Source organism: Callithrix jacchus, chromosome 10 (assembly GCF_049354715.1).
Source record: "Callithrix jacchus isolate 240 chromosome 10, calJac240_pri, whole genome shotgun sequence".
Lineage (NCBI taxonomy): Eukaryota > Metazoa > Chordata > Mammalia > Primates > Cebidae > Callithrix > Callithrix jacchus.
The window spans coordinates 110,856,999-110,880,926 of record NC_133511.1 but is presented as its reverse complement, the minus strand read 5'-3'; the positions used below and the strand labels follow the sequence as shown (position 1 = coordinate 110,880,926).

Genomic DNA, 23,928 nt, shown 5'->3' with positions numbered 1-23,928 from the left:
GCAAAGCAAGATGGGAAATGCACCTTGCTAGACATGAAACCCCACTCTCAGTCTTGGCCTAGAAGGAACCCTAATAAATCTTGCTGGCTTCAGCCAAGAAAACATCGAAGGAAGTCAATGGCATCCAGGGTGGAATGACTTACCACATCCTATGTCTGGACTGAATTGGGAGCTTTCCAGCAAGACACTGGTTTCACAGAATTATTTTCCTTAACACAATTTCCATTCCAAGAGCAAGCTAACTGGCTGCCTTTGCTCCCAACTTCTCTAGAAGCAAGAGCCAGACCAGTCCTGATGTTTCCATTCCCTCAGTCGGAATATCATCTCATTCAGGCTGTGGGGAACCCTCAGAGACAGAATCTCACTGTCTTCTCTGGGGGCTCTACACGCTTACCTTGAACAGCCTTGGGAACACGTCGGCTGGCTGTCCCCGGACTACAAACAGGCGGGAGTTCAGTTTCCTTAAACTTGTGTCCAAATCTTCCAGAGACTGAAGTAGGAACCTGCAGAGTCCACAGAGGCCTTGTTAGTGAGAACATCACAAAGAGGGGCTCTCTTTCCTAACAAAGCAGGGAGAAACTGGTTCACTGTTTATGCCCAATGGGTAGCCTCATGGTCACTAGGGCTGGAGAGGCCTGGGTTCCAGCCCAGGAGTGGATCAGCGCTGTTCTGCTTCAAATCCTGGCCTTGCCACTTACTTTGTGGCTAAAGCTGTGTGACTTTAGGCGATAACCTAACCTCTTTGCCTGTTTTCTCATTGGCAATGTGAAGATAATGTTAGTATCCATCTCATAAAATTGCTAAGAAAAAATAGAATAATGTGTGAAAAAAATTTAGCACTGTGCCTGGCACACAGACATCATGAGATAAATGTGAGCTGTTCCGAGTGTGGTGTTTCTATGTGATCTAAGGCAAGTCACTTACTCCCTCGTAGTCTCTGCGGCTGGATTAAGTATCTGCCCCGCACAAGGTTGTTGTGAGACTCACTTGGGAACGGTCTGAAAAGCCAGTGCAATGCTGTGGTATGGAAGCACTAGGTCCTCTTAGCAGAGGATCAGACTGCCATAGCCAGGAAAATCCTACTTATTCTGGTAGAAAAGACTCCTTGCCTTTCTGCACGCATGCTCCAGGCTATGCATATTTCTGCTGCCACAGCCTCACAGCCTGCAATGCTTCCCCAGTCCCCATAGCTTTATTTGGCAGGTGGCTCACTCTCCAGGCCTCTCCAGGCTCTGGTAATCAGGTTCTCATCTGAAGAGGGAGAAGGTCTTAGAAGGTACTTCTCAATAGATATCCTCATGATTTTGTGGGGGTGGGAGTGGGGAAGACTACAGATAGGCAAGAACTTCAGCAGGAGACCTGGATCGCCAGGGGAAGGGGAAAGAAAATGAACATTTGCTGAGTGCCTTCACTGTTTTATACTTAAATTAACATTATAACCAGATAAACTATTCATGTGGCTCAAAATTCCAGTGACAAAGCAGTACACAATAAAAAGGTCTTCCCCTTCCTCCTTCCCCAGAGGCAAACAAGGTTATTAATGGGATTTCGGTTTTGTCATGCTTTTTAAGTGCATTCTCTCAACTGTTTTAAAGGGAAATAATACCAGCCTTATTTTGTAGATGAGGAAACTGAGACACTGAGAGGGGAATTAATTTGCCTAAGACCATAGCTGTTAAGTGACAAAGCTGGAATTCAGGAACCTGGGGTGGTCACTCTGAAACCCCCATTTTCCTCTCTGTGCCCTTTTTTTTGAGTTGGAGTCTCTTTCTGTCACCCAGGCTGGAGTGTAGTGGTGTGATCTCGGCTCACTGCAACCTCCACATCCCAGGTTCAAGCGATTCTCCTGCCTCAACCTCCCGAGTAGCTGGGGTTACAGGTATGTGCACCACACCCAATCAATTTTTAAAAAAATATTTTTGGGCTGGGCGTGGTGGCTCACGCCTGTAATCCCAGCACTTTGAGAGGCCGAGGCGGGTGGATCACGAGGTCAAGAGATCGAGACCATCCTGGTCAACATGCTGAAACCCCGTCTCTACTATAAATACAAAAATTAGCTGGGCATGGTGGTGCGTGCCTGTAATCCCAGCTACTCAGGAGGCTGAGGCAGGAGAATTGCCTGAACCCAGGAGGCAGAGGTTGCGGTGAGCCGAGATTGCGCCATTGCACTCCAGCCTGGGTAACAAGAGCAAAACTCCGTCTCAAAAAAAAAAAAAAAAAAAAAATTTTGGTAGAGACAGGGTTTGTTGGCTGGGCTGGTCTCGAACTCCTGACCTCAAATGATCCACCCAACTCAGACTTCCAAAGTGCTGGGATTACAGGGGTGAGCCACCATGCCGGGCTCTGTGCCTGATTTCTAAAGATTTCTAGTTGCATGCCAACTCTGCTCCAGGGGCTGAGATTCTGCAGTCCCTCAGGAGTTTGGAATCCCTTTCTCCAACAGCAATCTGACTACAGGTAATCCACTGACATTCTTATGTTCTTCCTCAGGAACCCACAGGTCAGCTGCATATTTCAGACTCCTCTGAGGCACCTGCTATCTACCCCCTGGGTCTCTCCCCATCCCCAGCATTCTTATTCTCAGTCAACAATTGGAATGGCCAGATTTTATCTTGAGCACAATGAAGCCCTGTACCTCCTCTGCAGCACGTCACAGTCACATTCCCTGACTACTGGAGGCTTACAGAGGCAGTGACTGTTCCCAGGCTGCCAACTAGAACCAGCCCCCACTGCTGCCTCTGACGTACACAACTTGACACACTCCCACAGCCAATGCCACAGACCCACATTCTAGCATGGGTGAGCCCTGGGCTCAGCTCAAAGCATCATGTTTGCAAAAGAGCATGCAGAAGACTCTCGGAGGGGTTGGGATGGAAGACTAATAGGCTGAATGCCGCTTTATGCAAACCAAAATCTCCACCTCTGTGAATTTCTGGTTTTGAAAAATTGAAAAAAAGGAACAGGAAACTGCAAGTACATCACTTGTGTTGGCCTCCCCCAAGCCTCACCATTCTTCTAGAAGGAAAAGAAGAGAAATCCATGTAAATGTTCTCTGGCCACCTGAAACCTGGACCCTGCCAGGTAGAATGCCTAGAGATTTTTAAATTCCAGGACACAGGGTCCTCCATCAGCAGCTCTGCATCCTTGCCATGCACTTTGGGGGCCTTTTCCCTTACAGTCCACCAGGCTGCATAGGACTTTGATTTGAAGCTATAAATAAGGTTGAAATGCACATGAAATCTGGGTTCCAGAACATGTAGCAATCTGCCTTCTATAGAACTTTATTTTTAGATCTCATTTACTAAAAGAGAGATTCCTTGCAGCATCTCTAAAGCACAGCTAATCCTATGAGAGCCCTTTTCTTCTTTCACAAGGGATGTTTATAGCAGGAAGCAGAAATGAGAGGCAGATAGAAGGCCTGCCTTTTATTTAGTTGCTGAACCCAGCAACTAAATAAAAATAATGATAACAATGGGAACGACTAACATTTAATAAACATTTACAATGACAGGCACCATTCTACTTGTTTCACATACATTATCTCATTTATTCTCAAACAGCCCAATCCAGTAGGTACTATTATCATTTCCATTTTGCAGATGAAGGAACTGAGGCATACAGAGATTAGGAACTTGCCCAACATCATACACCTAATAAGTGGCCAGAATTCAAACCCAGGCAATCTGTCAGGCTTAACATGTTCGTTTTCAGCCAGCCACTGCCTCTCAACAGAGCACCGAGGCTGTGCTGCCGTTGGCTCAGCCATCAGGGAGCACCACCGGCCAACTCAAAGGCTAACAACACCTCTGCTGCCAGATTTTTCCTCCTCTGAGTGCGGTCTGACAATCAGCAGCACTGGCTGTGAAACACCGAGGAGTTGGTTGAAATGCAGAATCTCAGGCTCCAACCCAGACCTCCAAAATTAGAATCTGTATTTTAGCAAGATTCCCTGGCGATTCACTTGCACATTAAAGTTTCACAGGCACTGCTCTAGAAAACTTAACTTTACTTCTAGCCTCTGTTTACAAGTTGCCTTTCTTTGCTTCTAATTTGTTTCTACTAAATTTTTTCTCTTGGAAAAGAAATATTTCTATCTCCTCTTTGGGCCGCTAGAAATGCTCTGCTTCTTCCAACTTCCCTCTGGAAGGGAGGGCTCAGAACAGTGACCATACGGGATGCAATAGGTGGAGATGTGGGGAGGGTCCCCAGTATCCCCAGACTCCAGGCAGCCAGAGAATGCAGGGAATGGGAAGCCACCACTAGGGTACCACCTTTGAGGCCTGCCAGGTGACAGCTTTGCATCACATTTGGAGCAGTGCTGCGACTAGGCAAAGGCTCACTGGGCAGGTACATGCATTCTTTCACCAGAGAGAACCTTGGGGCTTCTGTGGTGCCTTAGAACCCTCCTCTTTACTCCAATTCCTCTCTACTCCAATGAAGGGACCCTGAAGGAAGCTGGCCTGGGCATTGGAGGTGGTGGTGTTGGGGCTGGCACTTCACCCTTGGCAGCTCCTAGCCTAGCTCACATGGCCAAAATTCAGAGCACATGGTCCTGGGAGAGCAAAGCTCACCCTCTGGATTAGACAACATGTGCAACTGAATTACATTATTACGTAAGTGCTCTGGAGCCAGAGGTGGGCAGAACGGGAGAAAACCAGACTGGGATTTCCAAAAATAGAGAAGACACTACAATTCAGGAACTCTATTAGGCTAGCCTTTTAGAATAAAACAATCAGATCTTTGTTGAATTACTCATATTTAGAAAGGCCTTCTCTAGGGATGGCCAATCCCGTGTTGAGGAATATTTTATTTATTTGTTGTTAATGGGGGAGGGAGGATAATAGTGAATTCTTTTGGGTCCAGACTGTCCTTGACCAAATTCCTCTGCTTCAAGCCAGGGTTATCTAACAATAAACATGATACCATTGGCTGGCACAGATTGGCTACACAGGATATTAATAGAAATTAAGTTTTCCTAATTAAGAGAGCTTAAGCCCCATGGAAAAGGACAATCTAAGCTCATAATCTATGGCAGGGATTTATTTCTAAGTATCTGAGTGACACTTAGAAATATTTAAATATTAAATACTTATTATTTTAAAAATGTATCTATTCTTTCCTAATTTCAAAGAGAAAGATAAAGAATGTTTTTAGCCCCTTTGGGCAAACGGAAACATTTCCTTGGCAGCAGAAGGGTAAAGTGCCTCTCTCAGGTACCAACGTGAATAGCTCAGAGAAGCTCCTACTTCCCAGCTAGTAGACCATAGTTCTCAACATGCTTTCCAGTCCAGCAGTGTTCAGCTCTCAGCTTCTAGGAAGACAGGCACACTTGTTCTCCTGGGGCATCCTGGGAAGTTCCCAGTTTACCTCTTTTACCAATTCTGAGAGAAATGGGCTGAGAGGGAACATTTTTTATTTCTATAAATTCCCTCTGTCCAGGAAGCTCCTGAAAGAGGTGCAGCACAGAGCCAGGAACAAGATGACTTAAATAAAGTAGAAGGGGAATTGTTTCTAACACCTACCCAAGTTGCAGTAAGGAGAGAAAGGTAATAAAAAACCAGAGGCCATTTTAAAATCTAGAAGCTGCTCACATCTTCCTTTTGTTTATATTCCTGCTGCAGAACCTCCTTCCAAATGTAGCAAATTTGGGGGAGGTGAGGCTGGGGAAAATGTGAAAGGGCTTAGCCAAGTAGCACTTGGAAAAAAAAATCCCGAGGCTCATATAACTACAATTAGCCCACAAACATCCCACCACCACCAAGGCAAGGAGTTTGCTAGCCTTCTTCTTGCTAATCAATATGTGTATTTCTTGGTTGCATTTTTCTGTCCTTTTTTACTCTTAGTGCCATTCATGGTTATTTTAATCTGATTACATCTGCAAAAGAACACTGTGTGGGAGTCAGAGTAGGAGGAGCAGGAGGGTAATAGAGTCACAGATTTTGGGGCCTCCCCTCCTTGCAGATGGTCCCTTCCTAGGGAGGCTTCTCAGAGGCAACTTGAACAGCGGCAGAACTAGGATGTCATGCTGCATGCAGCACAATCTCTTAGACCACTCTCGGAATCCGGAAACAGCCATGGGACGATTACACACTCTACAGTCATGTCAATATATGGCTGGCTCCAGCCCTCCCCTCTGTCCCCAACTTTGTGCATTAAAGAGAATGCAGCTCTGCCGTCAATTGATCCAGGAAGCAAGCAGAATGGTGGAGGTGGTGGGAGTGTATCTGTTTCTAGGCCCAAGAGCAGTTATCATATTCAATCTGTTTGTGTTAGTTCACCTCTTTCTTCTGAAGGCCAACATGAATTAGACTTCCTGCCAATGCACTGCAACACCCTTCCTAGGTTGCCTGGCTCAGGTTCTAATACACTGAACTACAGGTTCTCTAGTCCAGTGTTTCTCAAGCTTTGCTGCAATAAGAGCTTTAAAAACCTTAATGGCCAAGGATGGGCCCCAGTGGCTCATGCCTGCAATCACAGCACTTTGGGAAGCTGAGGCAGGTGACTGCTTGAGCCCATAAGTTCGAGACCAGCCTGGAGACATGGTGAAACCCCATCACTACAAAAAATACAAAAATTAGCCAGGCATGGTGGTATATGCCTGGAGTCCCAGCTACTCAGGAGACTGAGGAAGGAGGATTGCTGGAGCCTGGGAGGCGGAGGCTACAGAGAGCTATGATCATGCCACTGCATTTCTGCTTGGGTTGTCACCTGAGCAGGGCCTGTCTCAAAAAAACAAAACAAAACAGAAAAACCCGGGCCGGGCGCGGTGGCTCAAGACTATAATCCCAGCACTTTGGGAGGCCAAGGCGGGTGGATCACGAGGTTAAGAGATCGAGACTATCCTGGTCAACATGGTGAAACCCCGTCTCTACTAAAAATACAAAAAATTAGCTGGGCATGGTGGCGCGTGCCTGTAATCCCAGCTACTCGGGAGGCTGAGGCAGGAGAATTGCCTGAACCCAGGAGGCGGAGGTTGCGGTGAGCCGAGATCGCGCCATTGCACTCCAACCTGGATAACAAGAGCGAAACTCCGGCTCAAAAAAAACCAGAAAAACCCCAAACCTTAATGCCCAGGCCATAACCCAGAACAATTCAAACAGAACTGGGGGAAAGGGGCTGGGCACACTGGCTCATGCCCTATAATCCCAGCACTTTGGGAGACCGACGTAAGCACATCACCTGAGGTCAGGAATTTGAGACCAGTCTAACCAACATGATGAAACCCTGTCTCCACTAAAAATACAAAAAAAAAAAAAAAATTAGCCAGGCATGGTGGTGGGCACTTGTAATCCCAGCTAATTGGGAGGCTGAGGCAGCAGAATTGCTTGAACCTCAGAAGCGAGGTTGCAGTGAGCCCAGACTGTGCCATTGCACTCCAGCATAGGCAACAAGAACAAAGTTCCATCTCAAAAAAAAAAAAAAAAAAAATGGGGGAAAAGAGGCCCAGGCATCTTTTAAAGATCCTTCCATTGATTCCAATGCAGAGCAGCCAAGATTGAGAACCAGCACGCTAGCCTGTCCTCTTATCTTAGTTTTTCATGGTACTTTGTTTTACTAAATTACGGTTGTTTGCTGGTCTTCCTTCAATAAAATGTAGGTTCCAGGTGTTTTGGGAGCACAGACACATCTGCTTGTTCACTGCTGTATCCCTAGCAACATCTAGAACAGTATCTGGCAGATATTAGGCACTCATTAAGTAATCAATTAATATCTGCATTCCTACACAGCTTCTGACTTCAGGATTTGACTCGGGCATCTGAGCCACATTCCTTTTCTCCTTCACTAAACTGATAGCAGGGTCACAAAACGGTGACCCACAAAAATCCATAAACACCTGGTTCCTAGCCAAATGGAGTTTAATCAACAGGAGTTTTATTGTTGATTTTTAAGCTCCGCTATCAAAAAAGAGGAGGCAGTACTATGCAATGTCTCCCAAAACCCAATAAAAGTCTATGACAATGTAACCAAGGTAGTCAGATTCCATTTGCTTGGCTCTGACCGGTACAGGGCAAAGTCTGAAGCTTGGCTTAGTGTCCACAATAGGGATGGTCATTTGATGATGCTTGTCAAACCCAACCTCCTAGCTGTAGAAACTGGAGCAGAGACAGCCACAAGGCAGCCTGAAAACTGTGGGCAGGCTCTCCACAGAACTATCTTTAGTTGTTCCCTCTATATAAACTGGGCAGGAGGGGGCACTGAACAGACCCACTGCTAGGAGCACTCACTCTCTTAGCAGGGCACACACCTTGGAGAGAAAAGCATGGTGTGCCAAGAGCCATGGTATCTTGGAAATAACCCTGTCCATCGATGCAACAAGGCCACAAGCAAACATTCCCCGAACAATGCAAACAAACCCAGCAACTGCAGCTAGGTGTTCTGAAGAGCGATGAGTACATGATGTCTCAAAATTCTTCAGTCTGAATACTGTTCACAGAGAAAATACACGAAGGACCTGTTCATTTTTTCCCATGATCATGTCGACTCCATCTCCTGGGGGTTATCAGAGGGGCCCTTGATATCACAGCTTTCCTGCTCCCTAACCTTAGCAAGACAGTTCATTAAAGTCTCACCGCTAATGGCTCAACTGTCCTTTAAAATCATGACAAGAGGATGGAGGGGTGACACTTTAGATCCTTTTAAATTTTTCTATCGAGGTCAAAGCTCCAGAGCAGGGCTTAACCCATTTTGGAGAATCCCCTGGATTCTCTGGAGCTTTGAACACAAAGTGATTCCATGTGAAGATGCCTTTGGCTTCTTTATTTATAATACAGGGGAGAAGGCCTTATTTAATGCTAAGCCAGGGTCTCCTGACACCCCCAGAGGCAGGACGGTCTGCGTGCAGGGAAGCCAGGATGGGCGGTAGGGCGGATTCAAACAAGCCGGAGGCTTAGGAGTGATCTCCCCAGCCCAGCAATGGACTCTTTACTTGAAGAATGCGAGCAGAAACCCGTCCCGCCTTCACACTACAGTATCTCCCTTCCGCCCCTCCCTGAGTAGACCTTAAGAGCTCTAAACCAGGAGACCCTGTTCTGCCACTCACTGGGTGCAAGTCCCTGGGCGGGTCGACTTTGGGTCTCCAAGGCTCAAGGGTTTCATCTGTAGAACGGGGATCATGAACTCCGTTCCACAGGCAGTTGTGAGGCTCAGAGGGGTAACAGTGCGAACGCGCTTTGTCAGCGGCTAAGCCCTCACCACCAGCGCGTTAGGACCATAACGAATTACTTCCCAGGTCTCGGCTTCTTTCCTCTGGCCTTCTGGCCGTGAAGGGGTTGGGGGGGGGATCGTGTTATTCGCCGGTCACCCCAGGGTCCTGGCTGCGTCCCCGCCACCCCGCCCCGGGTCCCCTCACCTCCATCGGTTGATCCCGACTGAGGAGGAGGCCGCGAACCACGGGTCGAGGATGTAAACGCAGCGCACGCAGCGCGCCCCGCGCACCGCTGCCAGCAGCGCCGGGTTGTCGTGGAGCCGCAGCCCTTTGCGGAACCAGTGCACGGAAGAGGCGCCGTCAGTGCCGGGCGCTGGCGCAGGGACCGCAGCTGCCGCCGTCGCCACAGTCGCCGCCATGACTGTCCAGACTGCTCCGGCCACCCCCGCTCCGCCCGGGTAGGCGCCGCGGACCCCGCCCACAGCCCGCCCAGTGACCTATGACGCCGCAGCTCTCCCTATGTCCCCGCCCCCAGAGCTTCTGGAGCCCCTTTACCATTGGCTGAGTGCCTCCCGCCCGGCGATTGGCCTAGAGGCGCCGGAACAGGCTCCGCCCCCTCACGTTCCCACCATGTGTGGGTCCGCCTAGGTGGAGCTGGCAGGCCGGACAAATGACGCAGGCTGGCGCTCTCCGCGGAGGGCTGGGAGTGGGTCGAGTCTCCAGGGACAGCGGATATCTTACACATGTCCTATTCAGGGCCTGCTTCTGGAAGAAGCTGCCTAGGCTGGCCGGGGTTGCTGTGACTACAACCAGTGACTTGGAAGACTGACAACTGACCTCTTCCTATTATCACCAACATCCTCGTCACCATCTACATCATTCTACTACAGCTGCCATTTACTGAGTTCACTTTATATGGCAAGAGACATGATCATCTCCTTACATAGACGGTCTCATTTACTATTCTCAGCTCAGCCCAGTTACATTCATTTAACGAACCCCATTGAAAGAGCTGCTATTTTTGTTTTACAGATGAAGAAAATGAAGGGTGCCGCAGTTGAGCGATTTGCCCACTATCATAAAGCTGATAAGAGGATTCCATCCAGATTATTCTGATTTCGGGACTTCTGCTTTTATCCACGAAGCCATACTTCTCTTTGTGCTAAGATCCTTGGTAATTGCAAGCGGCAGAGCCTAAGGATGGGGGAAGGAGTGCCGTGATATGCAGCAGGAGAGGATTTGGGAGTAGGGACTGGGGATGTGGAGGACTTGCGTTAAGACAGTAATTATGCCATCAGATGAATTTCTTTTCTTTTTTTGAGACGGAGTTTTGATCTTGTTGCCCAGGCTGGAGCGCAATGGCGCGATCTCGGGTCATCGCAACCTCCATCTCCCGGGTTCAAGCGATTTTCCTGCCTTAGTCTCCCAAGTAGCTGGGATCACAGGTGTGCGCCACAATGCCGAGCTAATTTTGTATTTTTAGTAGAGACGGGGTTTCTCCTGTGGGTTGGGCTGGTCTCGAACTCCCGACCTCAGGTGATCCGCCTGCCTCGGCCTCCCAAAGTGCTGGGATTACAGGCGTGAGCCACCGCATCCTGTCCGAATTTATTTTCTTTTAGAGTGTTTAGCAGACCCAGTGGTACTATCGTGTGCAAAGCACTGTACTGGATTCCAGGTGGGGTTCAGAGATGTGGAGGACATTGTCCCCGTTCCTCTTGGGCGCCAGGTGGAACCCTATTATTCCTCTGGAGTCTAGCACAGGGCTTGCTGATTGACTGACTAAACGGCAAGAGAAGCTATAAACACCAACAACAGGGTGTTGGGTGGGCTGAGATGCCTTAGTCAAGCTGCAGTTTTGGGGTTATCTGGTGGAGAACAGTCTGTTTCAATTTGGTCCTAGATTGAGCCCATGCTTGGAACCCTTCCTGGACCTGGGGCAGAGCAATCAAAGAGTTTAGCAATTTAGTCTGCAGTTTAGTGGCATTGATTGGCACCACTCTATAAACCAGTGTCACTGCAATCCTAGGCATTCTCTATCATTTCCAGGGCTTTTCACAAGCTGTTCCCACAGCCTAGATCACACTCCCTCTTCCTTCTTTGTTTCTAACTCCAGTTTGCTCTGTGTCATTGTTCAGTATAGATGTTATGTTCTTGCTCTCTGGTCCCAGCCTGCATAGTGCCCTATCTCATTCTGTGCTTCTTTTTGGTCACTCGTCTTGGCACATGGTACTGGAATTTCTTGCTTAAATATCTCTCTGCCCCATGAGACCATGAACTCCTGGAGGGCAAGGGGCTGTGGCTTATTTACAGTTGTATGTCCAGGGTCTAGCTCAGTGCTTGGCACTTAATGCTCAAGGATTATTTTAGTAAAAGTTGAACAGGGACTAGAGTCTCACATTGACAGGATCTCTCTCTTTTTTTTTTTTTAAATTGAGATGGAGTCTTGCTCTGTTACCCAGGCTGGAGTGCAATGGCACGCTCTCGGCTCACTTCAACCTCCACCTCCTGGGTTCAAGTGATTCTCCTGCCTCAGCCTACCGCATAGCTGGGGTTACAGGCGCGTGCCACCATGCCCAGCTAATTTTTGTATTTTTAGTAGAGATGGGGTTTCACCATATTGGCCAGGCTGGTCTTGAACTCCTGACCTCATGATTCAAGCGATTCTTCTGTCAGCCTCCCAACTAGCTGGGATTACAGGCGCCTGCCACCACGCCAAGCTAATTTTTTGTTGTTGTTGTATTTGTAGTAGAGACGGGGTTTCACCATGTTAGCTAGGCTGGTCTTGAACTTTTGACCTCAGGTGATCCACCCACCTCAGCCTCCCAAAGTGCTGTGATTACAGGAGTGAGCCACTGCACCCAGCCTGTTCCTCACTTTCCTAATCTTTACAATAGAGTGATAGTAGTACTCAGGATATAGTAAGCATTTTGTACTGTGATCAGCCACTATTATTCTGAACAGCAGGACCCGTGTCTGGTTTTGTCTTCTTTGCAATGCTCAGCCCTGGGTCCTACATGTAATGTGGCTCCATAAGTTGCTAAGTAAATAAAATATTTTACTCATTAAATTTTTTTTTAATTTTTCTTTTTTGTTTGTTTGATCAGTGGTAATATTTTACTCATTTTTTTTAAAAGTCTTCAAAATTTTACCAATAATGAAAAAACAAGTAATCACCATCAGGTCCCAAAACCTCACAAATCAATTATTTTTTATCTTCATGTTGCCTTCTAGACTTTGTCCACAAACATCTAAGTTTTAAAACTTTAATCAAAGCAGAGGTTCAGTGCTCCATGGCTTGTTTATTCTTTTTTTTTTTAATTATTATTTGAGACAGTGTCTTGCTCTGTCACCCAGACTGGAGTGCAGTGGCATGATCTCGGCTCACCTCAACCTCCGCCTCCTGGGCTTAAGCAATTCTTGCGCCTCAGCCTCCCAAGTAGCTTGGGACTACAGGCACCTGCCAGCATGCCTGGCTAAATTTTGTATTTTTAGTAGACTCAGGGTTTCACCATATTTGTCAGGCTGGTCTTGAACTCCTGACCTCAGTTGATCCACCTGCCTCAGCTTCCCGAAGTGCTGGGATTATAGGTGTCAGCCACTGACTGTGCCTGGCCTGATTTTTTTTTTTTTTTTTTTTGAGACAGGGTCTTGTTCTATCACCACCCAAGCTGGAGTGCAGTGCTGTGACCATAGCTCACTTCAGTCTCAAACTCATGGGCTCAAGGGATCCTCCTACCTTAGCTTCCTGAGTAGCTAGGACTACAGGCACACGCCACTACGCCTGGCTAATTTATAAAACAATTTTTTTTTTTGTAAAAACGGGGGTCTTGGTACGTTGCCCAGGCTGGTCTTGAAGCGATCAACTCCCGGCCTCAGTCGATCCTCCCTCTTTGGCCTCCCAAAGTACTGGGATTACAGGGATGAGCCGTTGCACCCTGCTCTGCTTTTTAAAAAAATAATAAGCGTGTTGTATATTGCTGCATCATTACTTTTGTGTTTCTTTTGTGATTGTGTTGTCAAGTTGATAAAGATGAACTATTAATACCTTATTGAATAATTGCATGTTGCTTTGATATATTAACTGTGTAACTCTCAGGAATCGAGAAGTAGGCCAGGTAAGGTGGCTCACGCCTCTAATCCCAGCACTTTGGGAGGCCGAGGCAGGCAGATCATTTGGCGTCAGGAGTTGATCTGGCCAACATGGGGTAACCCCATCTCTACAAAAAATACAAAAATTAGCCGGGTGTGGTGACATGCCCCTGTAATCTCAGCTACTCAGGAGGCGGAGCCAGGAGAATGGCTTGAACCCGGGAGGAGAAGGGTACAGTGAACCAAGACCATGCCACTGCACTCTAGTCTTGGTGATGAAGTAAATCTGACACTGGATAGAATGCTAGAGTGCAAAGTCCACTTTGGGTTTTTATGCTTTAAAAGGGACACAGAGAAATTGGAGAGAGACCAAAGAAACTTGTACATTGCTGAGGAAGTGAAATGTAACGGAGTACTATTGTCTCTTTGAGGGAAATAAGAGCTGATTTTTGGCTGGGTGCGGTGGCTCATGCCTGTAATCTCAGCACTTTGGTAGGCTGAGGAGGGCAGATCACCTGAGGTCAGGAGTTCGAGCACAGCCGGGCCAACATGGTGAAACCCGTCTCTACTAAAAATACAAAAATTAGCCTGGCATGGAGGCGCATGTCTATAATCCCAGCTGCTCGGGAGGCTGAGGCAGGAGAATCGCTTGAATCTGAGTGGCAGAGGTCGCAGAGAGCCGAGATTGTGCCATTGCATTCCAGCCCGGGCGACAGGGCAAGATTCTGTCTCAAAAAAAAAAAAAAAAAAAAAAGCTTATTTTTGACCTCATAATAACGCACTCCAGTGTACACTTCGTAAAAAGTACCTCCAAAGAGTGGTTGTCATGAGGATACCAAACAACCTAGTTTACACTAGGAAGTATAAAAGATTGGAGAGACTTCTCAGGATAAGGAGCTTAAAGGATGAGATGAATTAGCCAGACACTGAGTGGCGTCTTTCTTCCCTGAAGATACTTAAGCAGATAGATCAGTCCTGTTTCGTCTCTTTTTGTTAATTTTCTGCGTGGTGACTGGATTAGACAACTTTCTACTTTGGCTTTGTACTGCGCTTTGGGTAAATATTTGATGATTGGCTGAAGGGTAACCAGGAGCGGCGGGAGGGACGTCCCCGGGGAGTTTAAGTTACCCGCGCCCTCTAGTGGTAGGACTGGGACAGCGGCGGTTCAGTTTGTGGCTGTGGGAACACCAGGACCCACGGTGCAGCGGCGGTATCCCTGTTGCCAAGACTTCACGTAAAGCGTACTTTGATGTAGTGACGCAAGATGTTTGTTCTTGGAACTGTTCCGCCTGAGAAGCAGTAAAGCTTATTGAGAGCATAGACCGTAAAACTAAACTCCCTGGGTTCCATTTCCAGGTCTGACATTAACTAGCAAATTACTACATTGGGCGAGCTACTTAACCTCTCTGTGCCTTAGCTTCTTCATTTGTAAAATGGGGGTGATGATACTGATAATAAAAGTGCAGTGCGGAATTAGGGGAAAGTGAGTAGACTAATGAGGCAGAATTGAGAATCCAGAAACAGGTCCACACTGAATCTTGACATTTTATTTATGACAAAGATGTCTCCATAACGAAGTGGGGAAAAGGACTTTTCCCATAACAGTAATGGGTCAATTAGATATTCCTTTGTAAAAAAGTGAAACTTGACTCCATCCCACAACATACAAATCAGTTCCAGGTAGATTATGTGCTTAATGTGAAAGGTAAAACAATACAGCTTTAAGAAGATTGTATAGCAGAATATCTTCACAACCTTGAAGACAAACATTTCTTGAAAAAGACATGAAAACCACTAACTATTAAAGAAAATATTGATGGACTGGGTGTGGTGGCTCATGCTTGTAATCCCAGAACTTTGGGAGGCTGAGGCAGGTGAATCACCTATGATCAGGTGTTCGAGACAAGCCTGACCAACCTGGTGAAACCCCGTCTCTACTAAAAAAAAAAAAAAAAAAAAATAGCTGGGCGTGGTGGCAGTTGCCTGTAATCCCAGCTACTTGGGAGGCTGAGGCAGGAGAATCACTTGAACCCGGGAAGCAGAGGTTGCAGTGAGCTGAGATCACACCATTGTACGCCAGCCTGGGCGACAGAGTGAGACCTCGCCTCAAAAAAAAAAAAAAGAAAATTGATGGTTGCACTATGTCAAAATTAGTAACTGCTTATCAAAAAACATTATCCAAAGAGTGAAAAAGCATAGAATGAGAAAAGATTCTTGCATAATATTTATAATTCTTAAAGAGCTCAAATTCTGAATATGTAAATAGACTTTAGGGAGAAAGAAAAAAAGATAGGCAACCCAATTTGAAAGTAAGCCAGAGATTTAAACAGGCACTTTCTGTGGAGTCCTAATTAGGCAAAAGGAGTCAGACTGGCAGGATTGAGGGAAAGCAAGAAGAAAAAGCAGATAAACTGTAAGTCTGCCTTTCTTCGTGGTCCAGGACACATAGCCTTCCTGCGCAAATAACTCACCATCTTCCTGTGCCCAGCCATCACAGTGCCTTGACTGATAGAAAAATGCAAGTTAGCTCACTGCAACCTCAGCATTATCAGCACCGCACTAAGCCGTCTTCAGTACACAGCACGAGCACCAGCCTATAAAATCCCCAGCAAGTCTTTGTCTCTTTGTAGTCAGCTCCTCTCTGGCTGACCTGCCCATTGCACCCTTGCAATATATTTTCATACTATCTCTAATAAATCTGCCTTTCTTTGCCTACAACTGTCCTGGTAAATTCTTTTTACTGCCTGCATGATACTGGCCCCAGATAACGGCTACTGTGACACTTTTCATCCACCTCCCACCCCAAAACATGGATATTAAGTGGCCAGTGAACGCACGAAAAGGCACTCACTTTCATTAGTTCATTACGGAGCTACAAATTAAAACCACAGTGAGGTACCACTATAGGCCTGCAAAATGAATAAAGTTAAAAGGACTGATAAAAGCAAGCGTTTGGGAGAATGTGGGCAGTTAAAATACACTGCTGTTGGGAGTGTAAATTGGTACGACCACTTTAAAAAACTGTCTGGTATTATATATTAAATTTGAAAAGCCAAATACCTTACAAATCATGAATGATATCTTCTATGACCCAGCAGTTTCACTCCTAGCATATACATAACAGAAATTCGTGCCCATGTGCACCAAAAGACATGTGCAGGAATGTTCATAGCAGTATTATTAGTAATAATAAATCAGGGATAACTCAAATGTCCATAACCAAAGAAGAGATTAAAAAATTGTGCTGTATTCAAACATAGGAATATTACACAAAAGAACCCATAGCCATAGGCAGCAGTTAACATGGGTGATTCTCGCAAACTTAATATTGAGTGAAAGAAGCCAGAAACCAAAGAAAATACTTATATATGTGATATGGTTTGGCTCTGAGTCCCCACCCAAATTTCATGTTGAAGTATGATCTTCGGTGTTGGAAGGACCTGGTGGGAGGTGATTGGATCCTGGGGGTGGATTTCCCCCTTGCTGTTCTCGTGATAGTGAGTTCTCACGAGATCTGGTTGTTTAAAAGTGTGTAGCACTTCCCCCTTTGTTCTGTCTCTCTTCTGCCTTCTGTGAAAACGTGCTTGCTTCTCATTTGCCTTTCCACCATATGATTGTAAGTTTCCTGAGGCTTCCCCAGCCCTGCCTCCTGTACAGCATGGGGAACCGTGTGTCAATTAAAGGTCTTTTCTTTATAAATTACCCAGTCCCAGGTAGTTATTTATAGTGGTGTGAGACGGGACAAACACAATATGTATATATCCACTACATAAAGTTTGCAAGCAGACAAAACTGATGTGTTAATAGCCAAAGAAGTAGAAACCACCCAAATGTCTATCATCTGATGAATGGGTAAATAAAATGTTGTCTATCCATACAATGGAATATCATTTGGCAATAAAAAGGAAGTGTTGATACACATAACAATGTTGATGAACGTTGAAAACATTATAAGTGACAGAAGCCAGTTACAAAATACCATATATTGTATTATAGAATTTCATGTGTATGAAATGTCCAGAATAGGCAAATCCATAGAGACAGAATTGGTTTTTTAGGGCTAGGAGGGCTGAGGGGTGAGGAAAATGAGGAGTAAACACTAATGGGATGATGGAAATGTTCTAAAGTTGATTGTGATGATGGTTGTACAATCCTGTGAATATACTAAAAACCACTGAAGTGTAGTTACTTTAAGTGGGTGAACTGTATGGTATGTGAATTATTTCAGCAGAGATATTATTTTAAAACTTATTGACCATTATTAATGTAAATAAAAAGTAAAATATGGCCAGACACAGTGGCTCAAGCCTATAATCTCAGCACTTTGGGAAGCTGAGGTGGGCAGATTGCAAGGTCAGGAGTTCGAGACCAGCCTGGCCAACATGGTGAAACCCTGTTGCTACTAAAAATACAAAAAATGAGCTGGACATGGTGGCGTGCACCTGTAATCCCAGCACTTGGGAGGCTGAGGCAGAAGAATTGCTTGAATCTGGGAGGCGGAGGTTGCAGTGAGTCGAGATCGTGCCACTGCACTCCAGCTTGGGTGACAGAGGGAGACTCCATCTCAAATAAAATAAAATAAAATAAAATAAAATAAAATAAAATAAAATAAAGTCTCAGAACCAAAACATAACTTTTATTATTTTTTTTTAAGACAAGATCTCAGGCCAGGTGCAGTGGCTCACGCCTATAATTCCAGCACCTTGGGAGGCTGAGGCAGGTGGATCACCTGAGGTCAGGAGTTCAAGACCAGCCTGGCCAACATGGTGAAACCCATCTCTACAAAAATACAAAAATTAACCAGGTGTGGTGGCTCATGCCTATAATCCCAGCTACTCGGGAGGCTGAGGCATGAGAATCACTTGCACCCGGGAGGCAGAGGTTGCAGTGAGCTGAGATCACACCACTGAATTCCAACCTGGGTGACAAAGTGAGACTCGGTCTCAAAACAAAAACAAAAACAAAAACAAAAAGACAAGGTCTTGCTCTGTCATCCAGGCTGGAGTATACACGTCACGTCATGGCTCACTGCAGCCTCAACCTCCCATGCTCAAACCATCCACCCACCTCAGCCTTTCAAGTAGCTGGGCCTGCAGACATGTGCCACCACACTCTGCTAGCTTTTGTATTTTTTTCGTAGAGATGAGGCTTCTCCATGTTGTCCAGGCTGTTCTCAAACTCCTGAGCTCAAGTGATATACCTGCTTAAGCCTCCCAAAGTGCTGGGATTACAGGCGTGAGCCACCGTGCTCAGCTAGGACTTTTAAAAGACAAGTATTCCACCCAGAAATTCTTAAGTCTAAATACATTATTTACATAAACTTTGAATATATAATGCTAGTTTTTCATTGATGTTATGGGGTCTTTTATTTACCTGAATTATGTACCTTGGTTTAGTGTGTACATTATGTTTTTTTTTCTTTTTTTGAGACAAAGTTTCACTCTTATTGTCCAGCCTGGAGTGCAGTGGTGCAATCTTGGCTCACTGCAACCTCCGCCTCCTAGGTTCAAGCGATTCTCCTGCCTCAACCTCCCGAGTAGCTGGGATTACAGACATGCACCACCCCATGCCAGGCTAATTTTGTATTTTTAGTAAAAACTGGGTTTCTCCATGTTGGTCAGGCTGGTCTTGAACTCCCAACCTCAGGTGATCCGCCTGCCTTGGCCTCCCAAAGTGCTGGGATTACAGGCGTGAGCCACTGTGTCCGGCCAGTGTGTACAATATTTTAAATAAATTAACCTGGCTGGGGGCAGTGATTCACGTCTGTAATCCTAGAACTTTGGGAGGCTGAGGTGGGCAGATCACCTGAGGTCAGGAGTTTGAGACCAGCCTGGCCAACATGGTGAAACTCCATCTCTACTAAAAATACAAAAATTAGCTGGGCATGGTGGCATGCACCTGTAATCCCATCTACTCAGGAGGCTGAGGCAGGAGAATTGCTTGAACCTGGGGGTAGGTGGAGGTTACAGTGAGCTGAGCGGCGCCACTTCACTCCAGCCTGGATGAATGAGCGGAACTCTGTTTCAAAAAAAAAAAAAAAAATAAATAAATCTATTGGGGTCCGTATTTATTTATTTATTTATTTTTCTTTCATACCAGTGATCTCCGTACTTTAGGATGGTGTCTGTGTTTAAAAGATCCCAAGCTCATAAATTAAAACAAAAACCAAACAACAAAAACTAATGTTACCGTGGACTAGAGACGATGGGATATTGTGGGGTTTTCTAGGGGAGTTTCCAGGGTGCTGAGAATGTTCTGTGTGATCTGTTCATTTTACGGTAACCCATTGAGCTGTATTGTTTTTTTTGAGACAGAGTTTCGCTCTTGTTATCCAGGCTGGAGTGCAATGGCGCGATCTCGGCTCACCGCAACCTCCACCTCCTGGGTTCAGGCAATTCTCCTGCCTCAGCCTTCTGAGTAGCTGGGATTACAGGCATGCGCCACTGTGCCCAGCTAATTTTTTGTATTTTTTTTTTTTTTTAGTAGAGACGGGGTTTCACAATGTTGACCAGGATGGTCTCGATCTCTTGACCTCGTGATCCACCAGCCTTGGCCTCCCAAAGTGCTGGGATTACAGGCGTGAGCCACCATGCCCGGCCTGAGCTGTATTCTTTTATGATTCATTCTTTTGTTTGTATATATGCTGCACTTTAATTTAGACGTTTGAGAAGAAAAGGTGCTGGCTCAGGATGGGTCTGGCATGGTGAGCTCAGAATCCCCTCATTCGTTGCTGCCCTGTCTGGCTGTGTTAGCCCCAGAGAGTGGCCCCTAAGGGTTTCCCTTGTAGTGCCCGGGTTCTGCACAGAGACATCCCTGGCTACCCAGCTCCTGTGAAGAATGGTGATTCTTTGGAGGTTTGCCCTAGAAACTTTCTGAGAATGTTCTGCTGGTTCTAGGAATTGAGGAAGCTGGACCTGTGGGACCTGAGCTCTTAAGGCACATATAGGTATTCGCTGGAGGCAGGAAGTAGCTGGGAGCATCCTTTTGTTAAATCTTACTGGGGCTTGCACTGTTTGTCCGACAGCATGGGAGGAGGAGACACTGAGTGAAGTTGGGCCTGGCCTCCTGCCTGGCGCCCTGACCTGGTAACTTTGAATAAAGGCCCAAGTACATGGGAAAGTGAGTGCCTTCTTATCTTTGCTATGGCCGACTGTGAGTAGATGGGGTATTCCTTTACAGCCAAGGTGTGGCCATTATAGCATGGGGTCAAGGGCTGGTGGGAGGGAACAGGAGGTGTGAAAGAAAGAAAAATATCTTGGGGTCCCCAAATCACTAAAGAAAACTCAAGCCGGGGGCCGGGTGCGGTGGTTCACCCCTGTAATCCCAGCACTTTGGGAAGCTGATGTGAGTGGATCACTTGACGGGAGTTCGAGACCAGCCTGACCAACATGGAGAAACCCCATCTCTGCTAAGAAATACAAAATTAGCCAGGTGTGGTGGCACATGCCTGTAATCCCAGCTACTCAGGAGGTTGAGGCAGAAGAATGGTTTGATCCTGGGAGGCGGAGGTTGCAGTGAGCCGAGATCGTGCCATTGCACTCCAGTATGGGCAGCAAGAGTGAAACTGTGGCTCAAAAAAAAAAGGAATCCCAGTCACTCCGATTAGGCTAGAAACTGCTTAGGGCAAACCTGCCTCCAATTCTTTTCAAAGTCACCCTTCTGCTCACTGAGATAGATGCATATCTGATTGCCTCCTTTGGAAAGGCTGATCAGAAACTCCAAAGAATGTACCCATTTGTGTATCACCTATCTATGACCTGGAAGCCCCTCCCAGCTTGAGTCTTCTGCCTTTGCTTTGAGTTGTCCTGCCTTTCTGGATTGCACCAATGTACATCTTACATAAATTGATTGATGTCTCATATCTCACTAAAATGTATAAAACCAGCTGTGCCTTGAACACCGTGAGCACCTGTCATCAGGATTTTGTGAGGCTGTGTCACGCGTGCATCTTTAACCTTGGCAAAATAAACTTTCTAAATTAACTGAGACCTGTCTCAGGTTTTCTGGGTTCACAGGAGGGTATGCTCAGATCAACAGGGACTGAGCCCTTGATCATTTCCACCACTCACAAAAGTGTGAGTTTCTCCCTGAGAGACAAGGTGCCAGCCTAGATGGTGGACTCTATATTAATAAAGTGCAAATAAGCTGTGGTGGCTTGCGCCTGCAATCCTAGCACTTTGGGAGGCCGAGGTGGGAAGATCACTTGATGCCAGGAGTTCGAGGCTGCAATGAGCTATGATGGGGCCACTGCACTCCAACCTGGGTGACAGAGCAAGACCCCGTCTCAAATAAATAAATAAAGCAAGCAAACACAAGAAAGCAAAACCAAGAGGAGGGGCTCCAACCAAGAGAACAGGGGCACGTAACCTTGTTTAATTTCTTTTTTTTTCTTTTCGAGACAGTTTCGCTCTTGTTGCCTAGGCTGGAGTGCAAAAGTGTGATCTCGGCTCACCACAACTTCTGCCTCCTGGGTTCAAGCAATTCTCCTGCCTCAGCCTCCTGAATAGCTGGGATTACAGGCACGCGCCACCACACCTGGCTAATCTTGTATTTTTAGTAGAGATGGGGTTTCTTCTGTTGGTCAGGCTGGTCTTGAACTCCCGACCGCAGGTGATCTGTCTGCTTTGGCCTCCCAAAGTGCTGGGATTACAGGTGTGAGCCATCAAGCCTGGTCCCCTTGTTTAATTTCAAAATAGAAATTTCACAGGTTGTTGCTCAAGAAAACAGTAACCATTCTTAAAACTCAAATCGTCTGTAATCCCAGCACTTTGGGAGGCTGAGGTGGGTGGATCACGAGGTCAAGATATCGAGACCATCCTGGTCAACATGGTGAAACCCCGTCTCTACTAAAGATACAAAAAATTAGCTGGGCATGGTGGCGCATGCCTGTAATCTCAGCTACTCAGGAGGCTGAGGCAGGAGAATTGCCTGAACCCAGGAGGCGGAGGTTGCGGTGAGCCGAGATCGCGCCATTGCACTCCAGCCTGGGTAAAAAGAGTGAAACTCTGTCTCAAAAAAAAAAAAACAAAAAAAACCCCCTCAAATCGTGCATGTGTTTGAGGGTCCCTTAGGTGCTTCTAATGGGATTCGGAGTCAGATAGACCTGAATTCAAATGCCAGCTCCAATAATTTGCTGTGTGACCTTGGGCAAGTTACTTAACCTCTCTGGGCTGTAGTTGCCTTAGCTATAAAATGAAGATAGTAATCTTACCTCCCTCTCCAGGCTGTTGCAAGGATTCTGACTACTAAATTGTGTAATGCAACCGGCACAGCGCCTTGCACGAAGGCTCTTGTTGAATGGCGGTCAGGATGATCATGGTATTATCATCACTGGCTCGGGCATATGTTTTTCTCCACCTTGTTATTTTGGACCAGACAGTCCTTTGCTGTGGCGGCTGTCCTGAGCTCTGGAGGAAGTTCAGCAGCATTCCGGGCCCCCACCCATTGGATGCCATAGCAACTCTCCACCTCTAACAGCCAGACATTGCCAAATCACCCTAGTTAAGAACTACTGAGCTGGAGGTAAATGCCTGGGAGATTGAGGGAGCGATCGTGTGGGCTGATACAAAAAATCTGACCCAGATAGGAGGACCTGATGTGGTGGGGGTTGGAAGTGGAGGAACAGGATGGGCCAAGGGTTAAGGAGCCAAGTCAAGCCAGCAGATCCCAAATGAGCAGAGACGGGGATAGGCTCTGAGCAGAAACAGGACTGAAAATCCTGGAGAGGGTAGGTCCAACAGTTTTATCTGGGTTTCTATTTCTTTGTGTAATGGAATTTGTTTTTCCAGTTGTAAAAAAGTAGTGTAATGTAAGTTCATTTTAGACAAGCTGGCAAGTCCACGGAAAAGCCAATCAGAAAATAAAAGTCTCTTGGCCAGATGTGGTGGCTCACGCCTGTAGTCTCAGCACTTTGGAGGCTGAGGTGAGTGGATCACCTGAGGTCAGGAGTTCGAGACCAGCCTGGTCAACATGATGAAACACTATCTCTACTAAAAATACAAAATTAGCTGGGCATGGTGGCACATGCCTGGTATCCCAGCTACTCTGGAGGCTGAGACAAGAGAATCGCTTGAACATGGGAGGTGGAGGTTGCAGTGAGCCAAGATTGTGCCACTGCCCTCCAGCCTGGGCAACAAGAGTGCAACTCTGTCTCAAAAAAAAAAAAAAAAAGAAAAGAAAAATCTTAAGTAATCCCAGTACAATTCAAAATGGGGTGTTTATTTGTTCTTTTTGTTCTTGTTGCTTAAGAAGCAAACATTCCTTAGTGCTCACTGTGTGCAGGCCCTGCTGGGTGCTGGGGTGTCTGTGTGGATAGGTGGGGACTGCTCACCTGCTCTGGATAAGACCTCATAGGGGACAGTCTTGACTGCAGGTGGGCACAGTAGGGGTGGTGTGGGGAGAGCAGGACCTGTTCCTAGGGCTGCTGCTGGTCATTTTTGTCCTCTTCTACCGGCCTTCTCCTTTGAGGGTCCATGCCTGTCCTGGTCCTGGCACCCTGATCTGGATCTTTTTGGAATCTGCCCATTCCTTTCCATACACATGGCCCTGCATGAGCTGCCCCATCCACCTTGTTAGTTTCCTCCTGCCATGCCCACTTTGCTTTTTGTATGCATCAGCCACCCTGGAGTTCTGTTCCTGCCTCACCTCCATCCTGTTTCATTTTCCTCAGTTTTTAAAAATGCGGTAATATACAC

At 46.5% G+C, this 23,928-nt stretch overlaps 1 protein-coding gene across 1 annotated transcript in view; it reads right to left on the bottom strand.

The window, feature by feature from the left end:
* CRY2 (cryptochrome circadian regulator 2) overlaps positions 1-9,577 on the bottom strand; it is a 36,358-nt gene extending 26,781 nt beyond the window's left edge. Inside the window, exons 1-2 of the mRNA XM_002755209.6 lie at positions 9,350-9,577; positions 395-503 (exon numbers count right to left, since the gene is read on the bottom strand). Of these exons, the coding sequence (XP_002755255.1) occupies positions 395-503; positions 9,350-9,564 (324 nt within the window). The 5' untranslated portion in view covers positions 9,565-9,577. The remainder of the gene's footprint in view (positions 1-394; positions 504-9,349) is intronic.
* Between the last annotated feature and the right edge of the window lie 14,351 nt (positions 9,578-23,928).